The following is a 14,479-nucleotide window of genomic DNA, read 5'->3' on the forward strand; positions in this document are numbered from 1 at the left end:
CAACAGAAATAGCAAATAGGAACTTCCAAATAGGCAGTCAGTAGCTTGATTTTAGGTAGGGGAGGCAGAAAACTTGAATAGCCAGTACTATACCTGAACAACTGCAGACCAGAGAGTCCTCTCTGATTGCCAAGAAATAGCAGTTTGGGAAGATGAGAGAGGGATGAGAAGATAGGTAATCTAAATTAATCATATAAATATTGTTTAGTCATCACCATTCTTAAGGGATCACACCCAAAAATGCCTCATAAGGAGGAAAGAACAGATGAGTAAAACAGGACAAAATAGTAAGATTCTTTTCTTTTTTAATTGATGGGTCAATTCTCTAATGGAGATTACGAAGATTATCAGGTTCAGCTCAAGACCGCAGGGCTGATAATCTCTCCAGTTTTCTTCGTCTGAAATAAGCAGACCCGGTTCCTAAAAATGCACCCTCAGAAAGGGGCTGGCCGCCAGGGAGGCAGGATCGGCTTGGCCCAGTAAGGGAGGCTGTCCTGACAAGTCTGGTGTCAACACCCTGGAAAACGCCTCCAGTCTCGGTGCCTCGTCAGGCTGGTGCTCGCATAGAGCCGCGCCCCAGATGCAAAAGGTCGCACCCGCCTCTGCACCGCGGACTCTGAGCCAGGCAAAGCCAGGAGTTCGCGTCCTGAGAGACCCGAGGCCCTACGTTCAGCCAGCCAATGGCCATGGGACGGGGGCGGGACCTCGGGTAGCAAGCCAATGGGATGCGGCGCGGCTGGAGCGCGGCCGGTCCCATGGCGGCGGGGGTTCGCAGTCCCAGCCCCCGCCATGTGGGAGCCTCGCGGGGCTGAGGCGAGCGCGGCGGCGCTCGGGGGCGCGCTCTTCCTGCTGCTCTTCGCGCTGGGGGTCCGCCAGGTGCTGAAGCAGAGGCGGCCGACGGGCTTCCCCCCGGGGCCGTCGGGGCTGCCATTTATTGGCAACATCTACTCGCTGGCCGCCTCAGCCGAGCTCCCCCACGTCTACCTGAGAAAGCAGAGCCAGGTGTACGGCGAGGTACAGCCCGACGGGCCGCGGGCAGGGAGGGCCCGGGCCTTCCTCCCGGGTGGGCTGACGGCCGCTCCTGGGCCCGAGCTGTCGGGGCCCCGCCCAGCCGGGAGCCGCACCCGCTCGACGTCCCGCGGGATCCAGGCGGGATCCTCCCGCTTCCGAGGGCGCCGAGGGGTGCTCCCGCGCCTGCGCAGTGGGCGCTCGGGCCACGCCGGCCGCCGTATGGGCCGTGGCGGGCGCTGCCCTCAGCAGAGGGAGCCCTGGGCCGAGGTTCTCCGTGGTTAGGTTGGGTTTCGAGGCACGACTTCTCGGGAAGACAAGGCGTCCGAATTCTGGGACCGAGTTAATGCTTAATAGGAGGTTCTTGGAAGTTTGCATTTGAGGACGGCTGGTCTGGGCGTTGCTGTGAGGACTAGAGAGCGCGGGTGACGGCCTCTGGCCCAGAAGTGGGCTCTGGAGAATGATTGGGAAAGAATGAACGAATTAATAACTAAAATCGGTGCGGAGTCTACAGCGCTGAGGGAGCAGTGTGGTCCTGACTGGCCGGGAGCATCCTCATAGCAAACACAGAATGTGCCTGCTGTGGGCAGCCTCCGTTCCAGTGTGGACTGAAAAATCGGTAAAATCGAATAGCATCCGTGCTGGTAGGTGCAAGAGAGGCAGAGGAAGAAGAAAGGAGCAAAAATGAAAAGAATGGAGGCACTGAAGAGTAGACATGGTTTGCCTGACTCTGCCTTAGACTTCCGTTGAAAACCACCTAGTGTGTTAACTTTTTCAGCTACGGCAGCGTTTGATCTTAGTTGTCAAACACTGCTAAATGTCTCTCATTGACTAAAGTATTTCCCAATTCTGACAAAGTCTCAAAGTGAGTATAAGTTGTTAAAATACTATACCCTTTCTGAAAGTGGGAGGAGACTGTTACCTCCCATACTTCTGCAAGGACTTGGAGGTGTATGCTCACAGAAAAAAAACCTTGGACTTGAAAATTGCTTATGAGAAATGACAGTCACTTCAAGTGACACCTCCTTTTTTTAAGTCTATGAGTTCAATTCTTTGTAATTCTTGAAGGGAAGACAACCAGTCCTCAGGACTTACACTTTCATTTTAAAGGCAATCTTAAATAGAAATGTACCACTGAGAATTACCATTTCCTTGGAGATTCACTCTGAGTATGTAAGCTTCTGCAGTGACTTAGTCTTAATCCAGACTTCGAGAAGCATTCCCTAGCTAGCAAAGCTATTACAAGTGGTTTTTACAGATTATTTTCAGGTAAATGTAAGGACAAGAAAATAATTCCTTTAAGGTAAGTAGGGTTGACAACTTATTAATTTATTTATATAGTAAGCATTTATTGAAACCTTTATGCACGGCACTGAATGAGATTGTATGGAGGGTTCAAAGATGAAAGAGATGAAATCACTGAGTCTAAGGACTTTATAATTTAACAAGCAAGCAGAAGACAAGAATATGAATGTTTCTGGTTCAAGGTAGTATTAAATAAGTGCCATGGGAGCCTCTAGGCATGTGCTGCGGTGGTGAGAGAGAGAGAGAGAGAGAGAGAAGGAGAGTGCGCCAAGAAATGCATTGTGGAGGATGGTCCCTAAAGACTTGGTATGGTTTGGACAGTATGGCGGTAAGGGAGGCATTCCAAATAAGAAAACAATCTAAGCAAAGGTTGAAAAGTGTATGGCAATTATTTATCAGTTTTCATGAACAGCACTTTTCACATCCTCTATTATTAGCACTTAGCCCATGGTGTTGTAATAATATGCCTAAATGTGTGTCTCCACCACTATTCATTAATTGAACATGTATTTATCAATTGTCATATGCTATGTACTGTCATAGGTGTGAAGATATAGCAGTGAACAAAACAGATAAAAATCCCTGCCTTTGTGTAGTTTACATTCTGGGGTAGGGGGGCGGGACGCACAACATAAACACAATAAGTAAATTATATAATGTGTTAGAGTACAGAGTATGAAATAAACTAAATCAGGGTAAGGGAGATCGAGAATGCTAGGGGGTGAAATTTTAAATGGGTTAGTCAGAGCAGGCCTCACTGCAAAAGAAGGCACCTGAGCAAAGACTTAAAGGAAATGAAGGAGCGAGCTGTAGGAATATCTAGGGGAAAAACATTCCAGACCTAGAGAACAAGTACAAAGGTCACAAAGCAGGAGTATGCCATGTTGAGAATCACCTATAAAGAGACAAGAGGCTGTTGAGCTAACATAGGGGAGAAATGAAGGTGGCTTGGATCAAGAGTGTCAGTGATGGAAGTGGTAATTGTCATATTCTGTTTATATTCTGCAAGTAGAAACAACATGACTACTGAGCAAGCAGTGATGTGGGGCTTGGGAGAAAATGAAGTCAACATGGGCAGTTTTGGGCCTGAACAGCTTAAAGGATGGATGGAGTGGTGTTATTAATTGACATAGTGAAAAATTATGGGTAGACCTGCTTTGTGGGGAGCAGAAGAGGCTTGAAGATCCCAGACTGAAGGCATGGAAAGTGTTTCATATGTTCTGTTTCCCTCTCTGCCAGCATGATAACTAGCCCATAGTAATACTAAAAATTATTGAATAAATCAAAGAATATGTAAACCTAATCTTGGACCCCTCCATGGGGATCAAAGCAGTTTAAGGATAAGTTTCCACAATTTGACTCACAAACCTCACCAAAAGTCCTTGAAAACAGCATATACCAGAATAGATCCTAGTTCAAGTAACACTTTCCCCAGTTTTACCCTCAAATAGAGGACTGTCTCAAATTTTTGAGTAAAGGTGGATTGTATAACAACTTTCTCAAGCTATGGCTTCTCCTTGGTTTTTGTAATCCTTAAGAGTCCACAGCCTGATAGCTTTACCCTGAAATACAAGTACCCTGTTTGTTCTGCCTTTATATTAACACAACTTTCAATCCTGGGGTCTTTTACTGTCCTTGTGAAATCGTCAGTCTGGTTTTTTCCTGCATCAGGACCACTGCCTATTCACTAGTGCCATCCTTTTATTATCTCTACTGTGATATTGTGATTTATAATAAAAATATTATCTCTACTGTGATATTGTGATTTATAATAAAAATATATATTTAGTCTTTGTCCCTTTCCTGGCACATAGCTGCTAATACCCTTTAAATTTCTTGTGATGAGAGTGATAAAGGTGTCTTTTGTTATTCATAATAAGCCCCTTTCAACCACACCTGAGTTTATGCTAATGAGGTAATTTTTGGAAAGCCCCTAAGGATGGGAGTTTGTTGCCAGGAGAACCAGCCAGGATTAAAGGCTCGAAACTTTGAGCCCCACCCCCCTTACCTCTGGGGAGGGGAGAGGGGCTGGAGGTTGAATCAATCACCAACGGCCAATGAATTTAATCAATCATTCCTACATAATAAAGCCTCTGTAAAAATCCCTGAATTATAGGGTTCAAAGAGCTTCCATGTTGGTGAACATATGAAAGTGAGTGGAGGGTAGCATGCTTGGAGAGAACATGGAAGCTTCACACCCGTTTCTCCATACCTTGCCCTATGCATCTCTTTCATATGGCTGTTCCTGAGTTATATCCTTTTATAATAAACTGGTATAATCTAGTAAGGAACATACTTTCCTGAGTTCTGTGAGCCATTCTAGCAAATTAATCGAACCTGAGGAGGAGGTTGTGGGAACCTCTGATTTATAGGCTGTTGGTCAGAAGCACAGGTAACACCTGGACTTGCAATTGGGGTCTGAAGTGGGGGAGCATTCTTGTAGCACTGAGCCGTTAACCTGTGGAATCTGACACTATTTCCAGGTAGATATTGTCCGAATTGAGTTAAATTGTAGAACACCCAGCTGGTGTCCCAGAATTGCTTGATGTGTGGAAAACCCACACATCTGGTGTTAGAAGTGAGAGTAGAGGAGACACACGGGAGGAGGAGTTTTTCTTTGTATCTGCTAAAATTACTCTTAAGGGAAAAGACTTTCCTTTAAGATCGTTCCATTACTGCTTTGGGAACTGAGCGAGTTCCACCCTCGCTTGGCTGGTAGCCATTCCCTTTTCTCTTCCACTTCCACTTTTGACTAATACCACTGCTTGTGGCAGGCAGTCCATGTTCCTTCTCCAAAGTTCTGGATGTACCTGCTGCTCAGGTGGGAGGGCCTATCCTTGTGCTAAAGACTCCATTGCTCACCTGGTTAATTCTGTTACTCCTTGGAGGTCTTCGTCACTTTTGCCGCCATAACTGCTCTTGCTGAATTTCTATTCTCTGCTAAGCCTCTTGTTTTTTTCTGAAGTAGAATGAACCACAACTAAATCTGCTCTACCTCTTTGCACACAGATGAGGCTTGACTCAGTATTTTGGCTCTAAAAAGCTCTCAGCCAACCCCTGAGAGGATGGGGATAAGCAGTCTTTGCATCCCACTGATAAGGTAGCATTGTTCCCTCACTGGACGAGGCCCTTATATTGGCTAGCTAGAATAGACTACAGTAGTCTCCCCTTATCCACTGGTGATACGTTCCAAGACCCCCAGTGGATGCCTAAAACTGCGGATAGTACCAAGCCCTATATATACTATGTTTTTTCCTATACATGCATACCTATGATAAAGTTTAATTTATAAATTAGGCACAGTAAGAGATTAACAATAACTAATAATAAACTAGAACAATTATAACAATATAAAAGTTACCATAGCAACCTTGGCGTATGATTTTTTTTCTTTCCTTATTAAGTTGAGAACTTTCACCTTTACACTTAAAGGAAGCACTTTACAGTTTTTCTTTGGCATGTCTGAATTGCCGGCATCACTACTTTTGCACTTTGGGGCCATTATTAAGTTAAATAAGGGTTATTTGAACACAAACACTGCAGTACTGACAGTTGATCTGATAACTGAGATGGCTACCAAGTGATTAACAGGTGAGTAGCATATACATTGTGGATATGCTGGACAAAGGAATGATTCACATCCCAAGTGGGATGATTCAAGATTTCATCATATTACTCAGACAATTTAAAACTTACGAATTGTTTATTTCTGGAATTTTCCATTTAATATTTCCAGACTGCAATTGATTGCAGGTAACCGAAATGATGGAAAGCAAAATATGGATAAAGGCTCCAGCAAGGCATAAGGATGAATATTCTGTCTTGCCTTCCCCTTAACTGAGGGGTAGCCACCCGTGCCAATGTGGTGAATGCCTTTCCTCCAAGGTCAGATTCTCTTAGGGCCTTTTTTGTTAACTTTATGGAACTCAAGGACCCAAATACAAATGAGCCTAGTTACAATATGTTTATACTTTGTTGACCTTAAACGAATAGCCAGTTATTTGAGATTAGCAAAGAATTGCAATTTAGAGTCTGCAACCGTGGTGAGCCATCTGCAAGTCCTCCACAGCAAGGGAAAGAGAAACTCTTATATAGAGGGGAAGAGGAAGTTGGGAGGGCTTTTGTAAACAAAGAGTTCTGAGGTGTAAGTGGCTTTTTATTGGCTGAGTTGTGACAGTCTCTCATTGTCTGAGCTTCTTGCCAGTCAAAAAGAGGAAATCTTTCTTTTCCCTGTTGGGCTCTGCTATCCATGTAGGGTGTGAGAGCTCCCCCTTTTGGCCTCCTGACTCCAATTTATTGAGGTTTCTGTTTATTAATTTGATAACTTCAAAGCTGTCTCTCAGACCTTTGACAATCTCCTCCCCTATCTAAGCCTGGAGTAATAAATGGTATGTAGATGGTGCTGCTTCCTCATTCATCTTAGAAATAAAAAGAGATTCCTAGGTATCATTGAATGTTTTGAGTTGGAATGAATCTTAAAAGAGCATCTAAATCAAATATCATATTTTCTTTGGCAACTCTGAAGCCCAAAAAGGTTAAGGGTTCTGCCCAGGGTCCTATATCTATTTAATGGCAGAGCTTAAACTAAAACCCAAGCCTCCTGAGTTCAGTACTCTTTCCATTATACCATTTATAAGATTATGTCTTCAGGCACTGAATACGTAATGAAATCATAGTGTTTGATATGCCTTCTAGAGAGAAGGCACACTAAACATGGTCAGTTGAGTAATAAATGCCTATATTTTCAGGGAAGTAACAAATTCTGGGAGAGCTGGGTTTAGTACATGTGGATTTCCATGTTATATTTCTCCATACATTTTGCCATTTAAATGTTGTTTTTCTTTTCTTCTCAAAGATCTTCAGTTTAGATCTTGGAGGTATATCAACTGTGGTTCTAAATGGCTATGATGTGGTAAAGGAATGCCTTGTTCATCAAAGTGAAATTTTTGCAGACAGACCATGTCTTCCTTTATTCATGAAGATGGCAAAAATGGGAGGTATGTTTATTTTCATTTATTTAGTGATTTACTACACTATTTTTGAATCACATTCCTTATTTTATATAAATTTAGTACATAGTTTGGATTCTATTGTACTGATTATGAAAATATTAATTAGCTAATTCATTAATTTAGGTTACAGAATCTAGCATTTGAGCACATTTCAGGCTGCATTACACTCATATTTGGACCAGTACATGCTAATTCTACTGTTGAAATCCAGTTGTAATAAATATTGTAAATAATATTTGAAGAATTAGCACTTAGTAATATCTGCAGGTTTTGTGAAACAAGTTAAGAATACACACACGTGCACACACGCTTGAGTCAAAAATGACTTTTGAAGCCAGTCTTGAATACTTGGTGACATTTTTACTATCATTTTGCTTATAAGCTTATAGAACCTGAAGCAGCCTTTGTTAACTACTAATCAATATATGTAAATGAAGAATTGTGGTGTTTGTGTAAAGGACTAGGATTCTATATGGTTTAGTGTTGATCAGTGTCGAGTGATTCCATATTCAACAAGAGAGAAAGGCTGAAAGTTAATAGAATTGGTGAGAAGAAAGCAGCAACAAAAAGCCTAAAATAGAATGTTGAAGTCAGATACAACACTTTTAATACTTAATAGTATAAGAGTTTTTACAGTAATGGTGTCCAAAATTCTCCAATTTAATGAGAAGTTCACGCTTAATTTCAAAGAAAAATTTAACAATATCTTGCTTACATAGACTAAAAAAGACATTGATTAAAAAGAAAAAGTAAAAATTAACCATATATTAAATCTCAAAGCAAATCAACTAATGCAAAGAAAACACCAGTTTTAAAGGCCAAATTCTCAGGCCAGAGTATAATTATTCTTGAAAGTAATAATATAAATAAAAAGCAAATCTCCAGCTTCTTAAATACGCTTCTAAATAATAGTTAGGCCAAAGAAGAAATTATACCACAATCATAATAGAAGACCTTTAAAGAAATTATGAAAATGAATTGCTCCATAAATACACGTTGAGTGAGTATTTGTTGAATGACTAGTTATCTGAGAGTATGAAAAAGAGAGTGGACTATGGGAATATAAGATTGCTGACAGCACTAAAGACCCCCCCTTGTGTGTGGTTAACTTTATCATAAGCTCCAAATTCAAAAATTGTGGCACAAAAATTGTTGGATTGTAAATTACACAGGTACCTCATATAGACAAGAGAAAATAACATTTTTCATCATAAGTAAACCTATGTATCCGTTATGAATGAAATTTTGAGTAAAATACTTGTTACATAAATATATGTGCTGCAGATATTGTTTGTTTCTTGATAGTTGATTTAAAGGGAAAATATTCAATAGTAGCGACATCAGAACAGCGGAGTATACTGTGGAGACTGAAATTTTAAGACAAAAACATCAACATTAGAAGTTTGAGTTTCATGTTTGCCCTCTGTCTTAGTTCAGGCTGCTATAACAAGAATACCATAGACTGAGTGGCTTAAACAACAAACATTTATTCTCACAGATCTGGAGGTTAGGAAATCCAAGATCAAGGCACTAGCAGATCCAGTATCTGGAAAGAGCCTACTTCCTAGCTTGTAGACAGCAGCATCTCCCTGTATCTTCACATGGCTGAGAGCAGTCATCTCTTCTCGTGTCCCTTCTCATAAGGGCAGTGATCCCATTCATGAGAGCTCCAACCTCATGACCTAATTACCTCCCAAAGTCCCCACTTCCTAATACCATCACATTGGGGATTAGGCTTCATGGTTTGAATTTTGTGGGAACACAAACATTCAATCTATAGTACCCTCCTCTTGGCTTGAGTATTTCCACTACATTGACACCTTATTGAGGCCACTCTTGCCTCTGCCAGAATTATCTTGTTAGGTAACGTATTCCCTTAACAGGAGGAAATTTGTATTCTAAAATCTATTTTCTTAAAGCAGAGAATTTCTAATCCTAGAAGAATGATTTTCAGGTGTTTGCTTAGTCCAAGATAAAGTTTTGCCCATAGAACATGCAGTTGTCTTTTGTAAATTAGGCTTATGTAAAAGTTGGATAATAAAGTCACCCAGGCCTACTTCACCCAGGCTGAATTATGCAAGACTGTCCAGTTTCTTGTGGTAGGAGAATTATAGGTCTTTTTCTGCCTGTCCCCAGATGAGAAATCAACAAACTTTATCTGTTTATAATATTCTGTGGCTAATGAAGAGCAGAGAACAGGGCTTAACCACTGAGTCTAGTTTTAGTTTTATAGAAAGATAATTTGGAGAAGAATGACTAACTATCCTTTTTTTAAAAAAAAAAAAAAACTTCATAGCATTTTTAGCTGTTAGATACAGGGAAGTAGACGTGATAAAATTTTTTAGTGCCTTTTTTTTTTCTTTTCTCCCAGGCTTACTCAATGCCAGATATGGCCGAGGATGGACTGATCATAGAAGATTAGCTGTAAACAGCTTTCGCTGTTTTGGATATGGCCAAAAGTCTTTTGAATCTAAAATCTTAAAAGAAACAAAATTTTTCATTGATGCTATTGAAACATACAGAGGTAGACCATTTGACTTGAAACAATTAATAACAAATGCTGTTTCAAACATAACCAGTCTGATCATTTTTGGAGAACGATTCACTTATGAAGACACTGATTTTCAGCACATGATTGAGTTATTTAGTAAAAACGTGGAACTAGCTGCCAGTGCCTCAGTCTTCCTGTATAATGCCTTTCCATGGATTGGCATCTTACCTTTTGGAAAACATCAACAGCTGTTTAGAAATGCAAATGTGGTCTATGAGTTTCTCTCCAGGCTCATTGAAAAAGTTTCTGTCAACAGAAAGCCTCAGTTACCTCGGCATTTTGTTGATGCTTATTTAGATAAGATGGATCAAGGTAAAAATGACCCATCATCTGCTTTCTCCAAAGAAAACCTAATTTTCTCGGTGGGTGAACTCATCATTGCTGGAACCGAAACTACAACCAATGTGCTACGGTGGGCAATTCTTTTCATGGCCCTTTATCCTAACATTCAAGGTAAGGATTCTCTTGATCTCAAGGTCTGTCCTTTCATTTAGGGCTCACGGGTTTTAGAGTCTTTGGCCATGTACAAAGCATTTTATATAGGAACTCCTGCTGTGCTAGCCAAGAAGAAAAATACTTAGTAGTTACAAAGAGTTTCCAAATCTGTTATCTCAATTCACATAAAAACTTCTGAGATAGGTCTTATTATGCCTATTTTATAAATGAGGGAAAAGGCTGAGTGGCTGACTTGCCCAAGCTCAGCCACTGGGAGTAGCGGAGCTGGGACCTGCACCCTCGTTTTTTTTAATTCAAGTTTTGTGTTTCACTATTTTCCTTGCTGAGAGTGATGTTACTCCAGTTCTAGGTTTGTTTAATTTTTGTTACTTTTAATGTGTTTTTCACAACAAAGTTACTCAGAGCATTGGCTATTGGTAGTACAAGATATATGGCATATGTTTAAATTGAACTCCCAGATAATAAAAAGTCTGAATCTGGGTATACCCATACCGTATTGGCTTATTATAGGTTGTACTTTGTTTTATCCTACAGGGAAATTGCTTTAGATGTAATTCTAAGAATTGAATAATAACTTGAACACTTTTTCTCTGACAGGACAAGTTCAGAAAGAGATTGATTTAATTATGGGACCCAGTGGAAAGCCATCTTGGGAAGACAAATGCAAAATGCCTTATACTGAGGCAGTTTTGCATGAAGTTTTAAGATTCTGTAATATCGTGCCATTAGGGATTTTCCACGCAACCTCTGAAGATGCAGTTGTACGTGGTTATTACATTCCTAAAGGCACAACAGTAATTACAAATCTTTATTCTGTACACTTTGATGAGAGGTACTGGAGAGACCCAGAAATATTCTATCCTGAGCGATTTCTGGACAGCAGTGGATGTTTTGCCAAGAAGGAAGCTTTGATTCCTTTCTCCCTAGGTAAGAGCACTTTCACAGGGGCATGACTCCAGGACAAAGTATAGTGATAATTCCCATCATGTATAACATCTTAACCTGAAGCATCCTGTTATAGAATTAAATATTGCAACACCGAAAACATAGTGTTGATTCTTACAGGAGAAAATGGTTTAATTAGAAGTCATTAATACCTGTTTCTACTCAGAATAAACAAGCTTTAATGTAGTAACTAAAGAGAAACTGTTGAGTATCTCTGGCTTTTTCTGAAACTTTTTTGCTTGTAGATTTTTGGCTTGTAATCAAAACTCATAGAGCTAGAAGTCAGTAACAGGTAGCTTGAGAAACTGAGATCCAAGGAGGGAAATAACATCATAATTTGAAGTGAAGCTAGAATCCAGCTCTCTTGGCTCCCAGTTTATTATACCTCATCTCCAGAAATATTGCTTCTGCTGTGGAAAAGTACACAGATCACAAGACCCATGGAAGATGGGCTGGAAACTCTTCCTTTCATTGGGGAAGGGTACACATTTAGTCATTTAAAATGAAATGAGCTTCTCCTGGATCTATAGAACAAACTGTCACACCTTAAATTAGATCTTTCATGGCATATCTTAGGCTCTGTTGCAACGTGCAAGGAAAGTGGGGAATGGGACTAATAAGCTTACAAAAGTTCATGACCTGACAAAAGAAGGTAAAGAAATGGGCTGTAGGAGCTGAAGTGCCAACTTCTGTTCTTTGTAGTTTAAGAAAAATCCTTTAATAAACATAACTTCCTTTAAATTTCAGATTTCCTGAATGGCAGCCACATATTAGACACAAATTTTAGTAAATATTTTGTATTTTTAAAAATTATGATGTCTGTTTTTTTCTGTTTAGGGAGAAGACATTGTCTTGGAGAACAGCTGGCTCGAATGGAAATGTTCCTGTTTTTTACAGCATTGCTTCAGCGGTTTCACTTGCATTTTCCACATGAACTGGTTCCAAATCTGAAGCCTAAGTTAGGCATGACATTGCAACCCCAGCCCTACCTCCTCTGTGCAAAAAGACGCTGAACGTGCATGGCTGTTTTGTGGAACAAGGCTATATATTTGCCTCACCCTTGAACCTTGTTTAATCAGTATGTGTTTAGGCAAAAGTCACAGCATTGTAAAGCCAAATGAACACAGATGTGTCTTTAAAAATAGTACTAAAGCAATAATAAACATTAGCTATGATTTTTTTTCAAGCTTTTATGACTTCTAAGGTTGAATTATCTGTTGAGGAAAACAAAGGTGCAAATTACAGGTGTTGCTAAGAAGGGCCATGGATGCCCTAGGCAGAGCCTGATTTGTCAGCCTCTTGAGCACCAGGCATCTCCCATCCCTTCTTGACTCCATCTTGCTCCTGTCCTGGGGGCTTTGCTTCCAAATCCCAATGCCAGCTCCCTTCTGATCTGGTTCTAGTCCAGTTTAATAGAGGACTAAAGAAGAAATTAGAATCTAAATAAATGAGTTTTGACTACAGAGGTATTTTAGACATAGTGGCAGATGATAGAAGAAATATCTATATATTTCATGTGGAACCTGCCAATGCTTTCAAATCTTGCTCCCTACTATGTCTTCATAAGAGTTGTGTCATTCTTCCTACAAATGAGGGTCCCTGTGACCCCTGAGTATCTATCCCCATAGCAGCAGTTCAGTAGACAGGAAATTACAATAATGTATTTAAAATAAAAATGATATGTGACTATTAATTCTTTGTAGGCACAGATATTTTCCCTAGTACCACTCTTCCAAAACCAGTCACAGGGCTTAAAGATTGAATCCTTTTACCTTTTTGAAGTCTCTAGGCATTTCCTTGATTACTGTTATTTTTCTAAAGATAATACTATTCAACTCCAAAAAACATGCTTTAGAGCCAGGGTAACTGTATAATTTGGGACACTTGAGAGTGATGGGCTTCTATTAATAATTATGCCAGGAAAACAATTGTAAACTGTGTCCTGATCAAACACCAGTTTGATTTCTTCAACTATTTCTTCTAAAGTTGTACATTAAGGTTCATGCTCTTGTAACTTGGCTCATGAATAGTTGCAGCCTCAGAGTAAATGCACATAACAATGACTTCTGTTAAGAATATGAATTTAACCTTAGTTTGACCTCATCTGTTGAATATTTTCAAGTTTCTGTGTGATAACTTAGGCGTCTTTGCATCCCTCATATATTAAGATGTTTCTAGTTGCAAGGGGAAAATAATTCTGTGCAAATTTGCTTAAATAATAAAAGAGAAGTTCAGAGGTAGCAGGGCAATTTCAGGGTAGGTATGACCTAGATGCTCCATGATGTAATCAAATATCCTGTTTGCATCTCTCAAGTTTCCCGTCCAGGTGGTATCAGCTTTATCTTAAGGCTGGCACATGGAAGCACATATGTTTTTCCCACCTCCTTGTAGAGAGAGTGAGTTTGGATAGTTTCTGGGAGAGCAAGGAAGCTTTTCAGACGTTCCCCTAAAACTGTTCTTTGTGTCCCGTAGGTCCTAACTAAGTTATGCGCCCATCCATTAAAACTATGTCTTGTGAGTGAGATTATGGTTCACTTAAGCCTGATGACTAGAGCCAGTGGTGGAGTTGGCTTCCTCGAAAGTACATGTGCTACTTTGGGGTGATATAGTTACCTAAACAAAAATAAGGAGAATTGTGAAGAGAAGAGGAACTACTGACTAGGAGACTAATTACAATATGTACCTTTCTGCCCTCTGACCACCTGCTAAGCCAGGCAACTTTCCAACCTACCTCCCTGACTCTTGACAAATGTACTCATTCAAGTTGCTCTTTGATCCTTGTTCTTCCTTTGAAAAGAAAATCTCTCATCCTGGGCCTGCTACTTGCTGTCATATCTCCTATAAATGCCTAAGTTGAACTCTACAGACTGGGGGTTCTGGAGGCTTGGTGGCCTTACTGAGCAAAGAAATGTAGTGAATTGGAGTAGATTATAATCAAAATTGAGGAGGCCTTATTTTGCTCTTGAACACTACCACTATTTCTTCTAGGATGATTAAGAACTCCATAAACCTACACAGGGGTTCAGACAGGGAAGTGATTCCTCTAGTTCATAGCAGAGGCATGCCCTTTTTCATCTCGTATTCTTTTTAAGCACATCCAATAATTTATACTATGCTTTACGATTTATAGGGTTGCTTTTCATATACTGTCAATTCTTGACTGTTTTGAGCCAATTAACTGTGGTAAAAATAAAATACTACA

The 14,479-nt window shown here is 40.3% G+C and overlaps 1 protein-coding gene across 3 annotated transcripts; it reads left to right on the plus strand.

Annotated features, from left to right (window-relative positions):
* The first annotated feature begins 745 nt into the window (after positions 1-745).
* On the plus strand, positions 746-12,759 carry CYP2R1 (cytochrome P450 family 2 subfamily R member 1). 3 transcript variants are annotated; one of them, XM_087433170.1, is made up of 6 exons: positions 747-1,014; positions 7,169-7,310; positions 9,697-9,849; positions 10,222-10,329; positions 10,930-11,259; positions 12,115-12,759. In XM_087433170.1, exons 1-6 carry the CDS (start codon positions 790-792, stop codon positions 12,288-12,290), a joined length of 1,134 nt encoding a protein of 377 aa, XP_087289296.1. In that variant the 5' UTR covers positions 747-789; the 3' UTR covers positions 12,291-12,759. The 3 variants fall into 3 exon arrangements, with proteins under 3 accessions (XP_087289297.1, XP_087289296.1, XP_004418522.1); XM_087433171.1 differs by lacking the exon at positions 9,697-9,849 and having other exon boundaries at positions 746-1,014; XM_004418465.2 differs by having other exon boundaries at positions 775-1,014; positions 9,697-10,329.
* Positions 12,760-14,479: the final 1,720 nt, after the last annotated feature.

This window comes from Ceratotherium simum, chromosome 7, assembly GCF_057802395.1.
Source record: "Ceratotherium simum simum isolate JZ-2026a chromosome 7, ASM5780239v1, whole genome shotgun sequence".
NCBI lineage: Eukaryota > Metazoa > Chordata > Mammalia > Perissodactyla > Rhinocerotidae > Ceratotherium > Ceratotherium simum.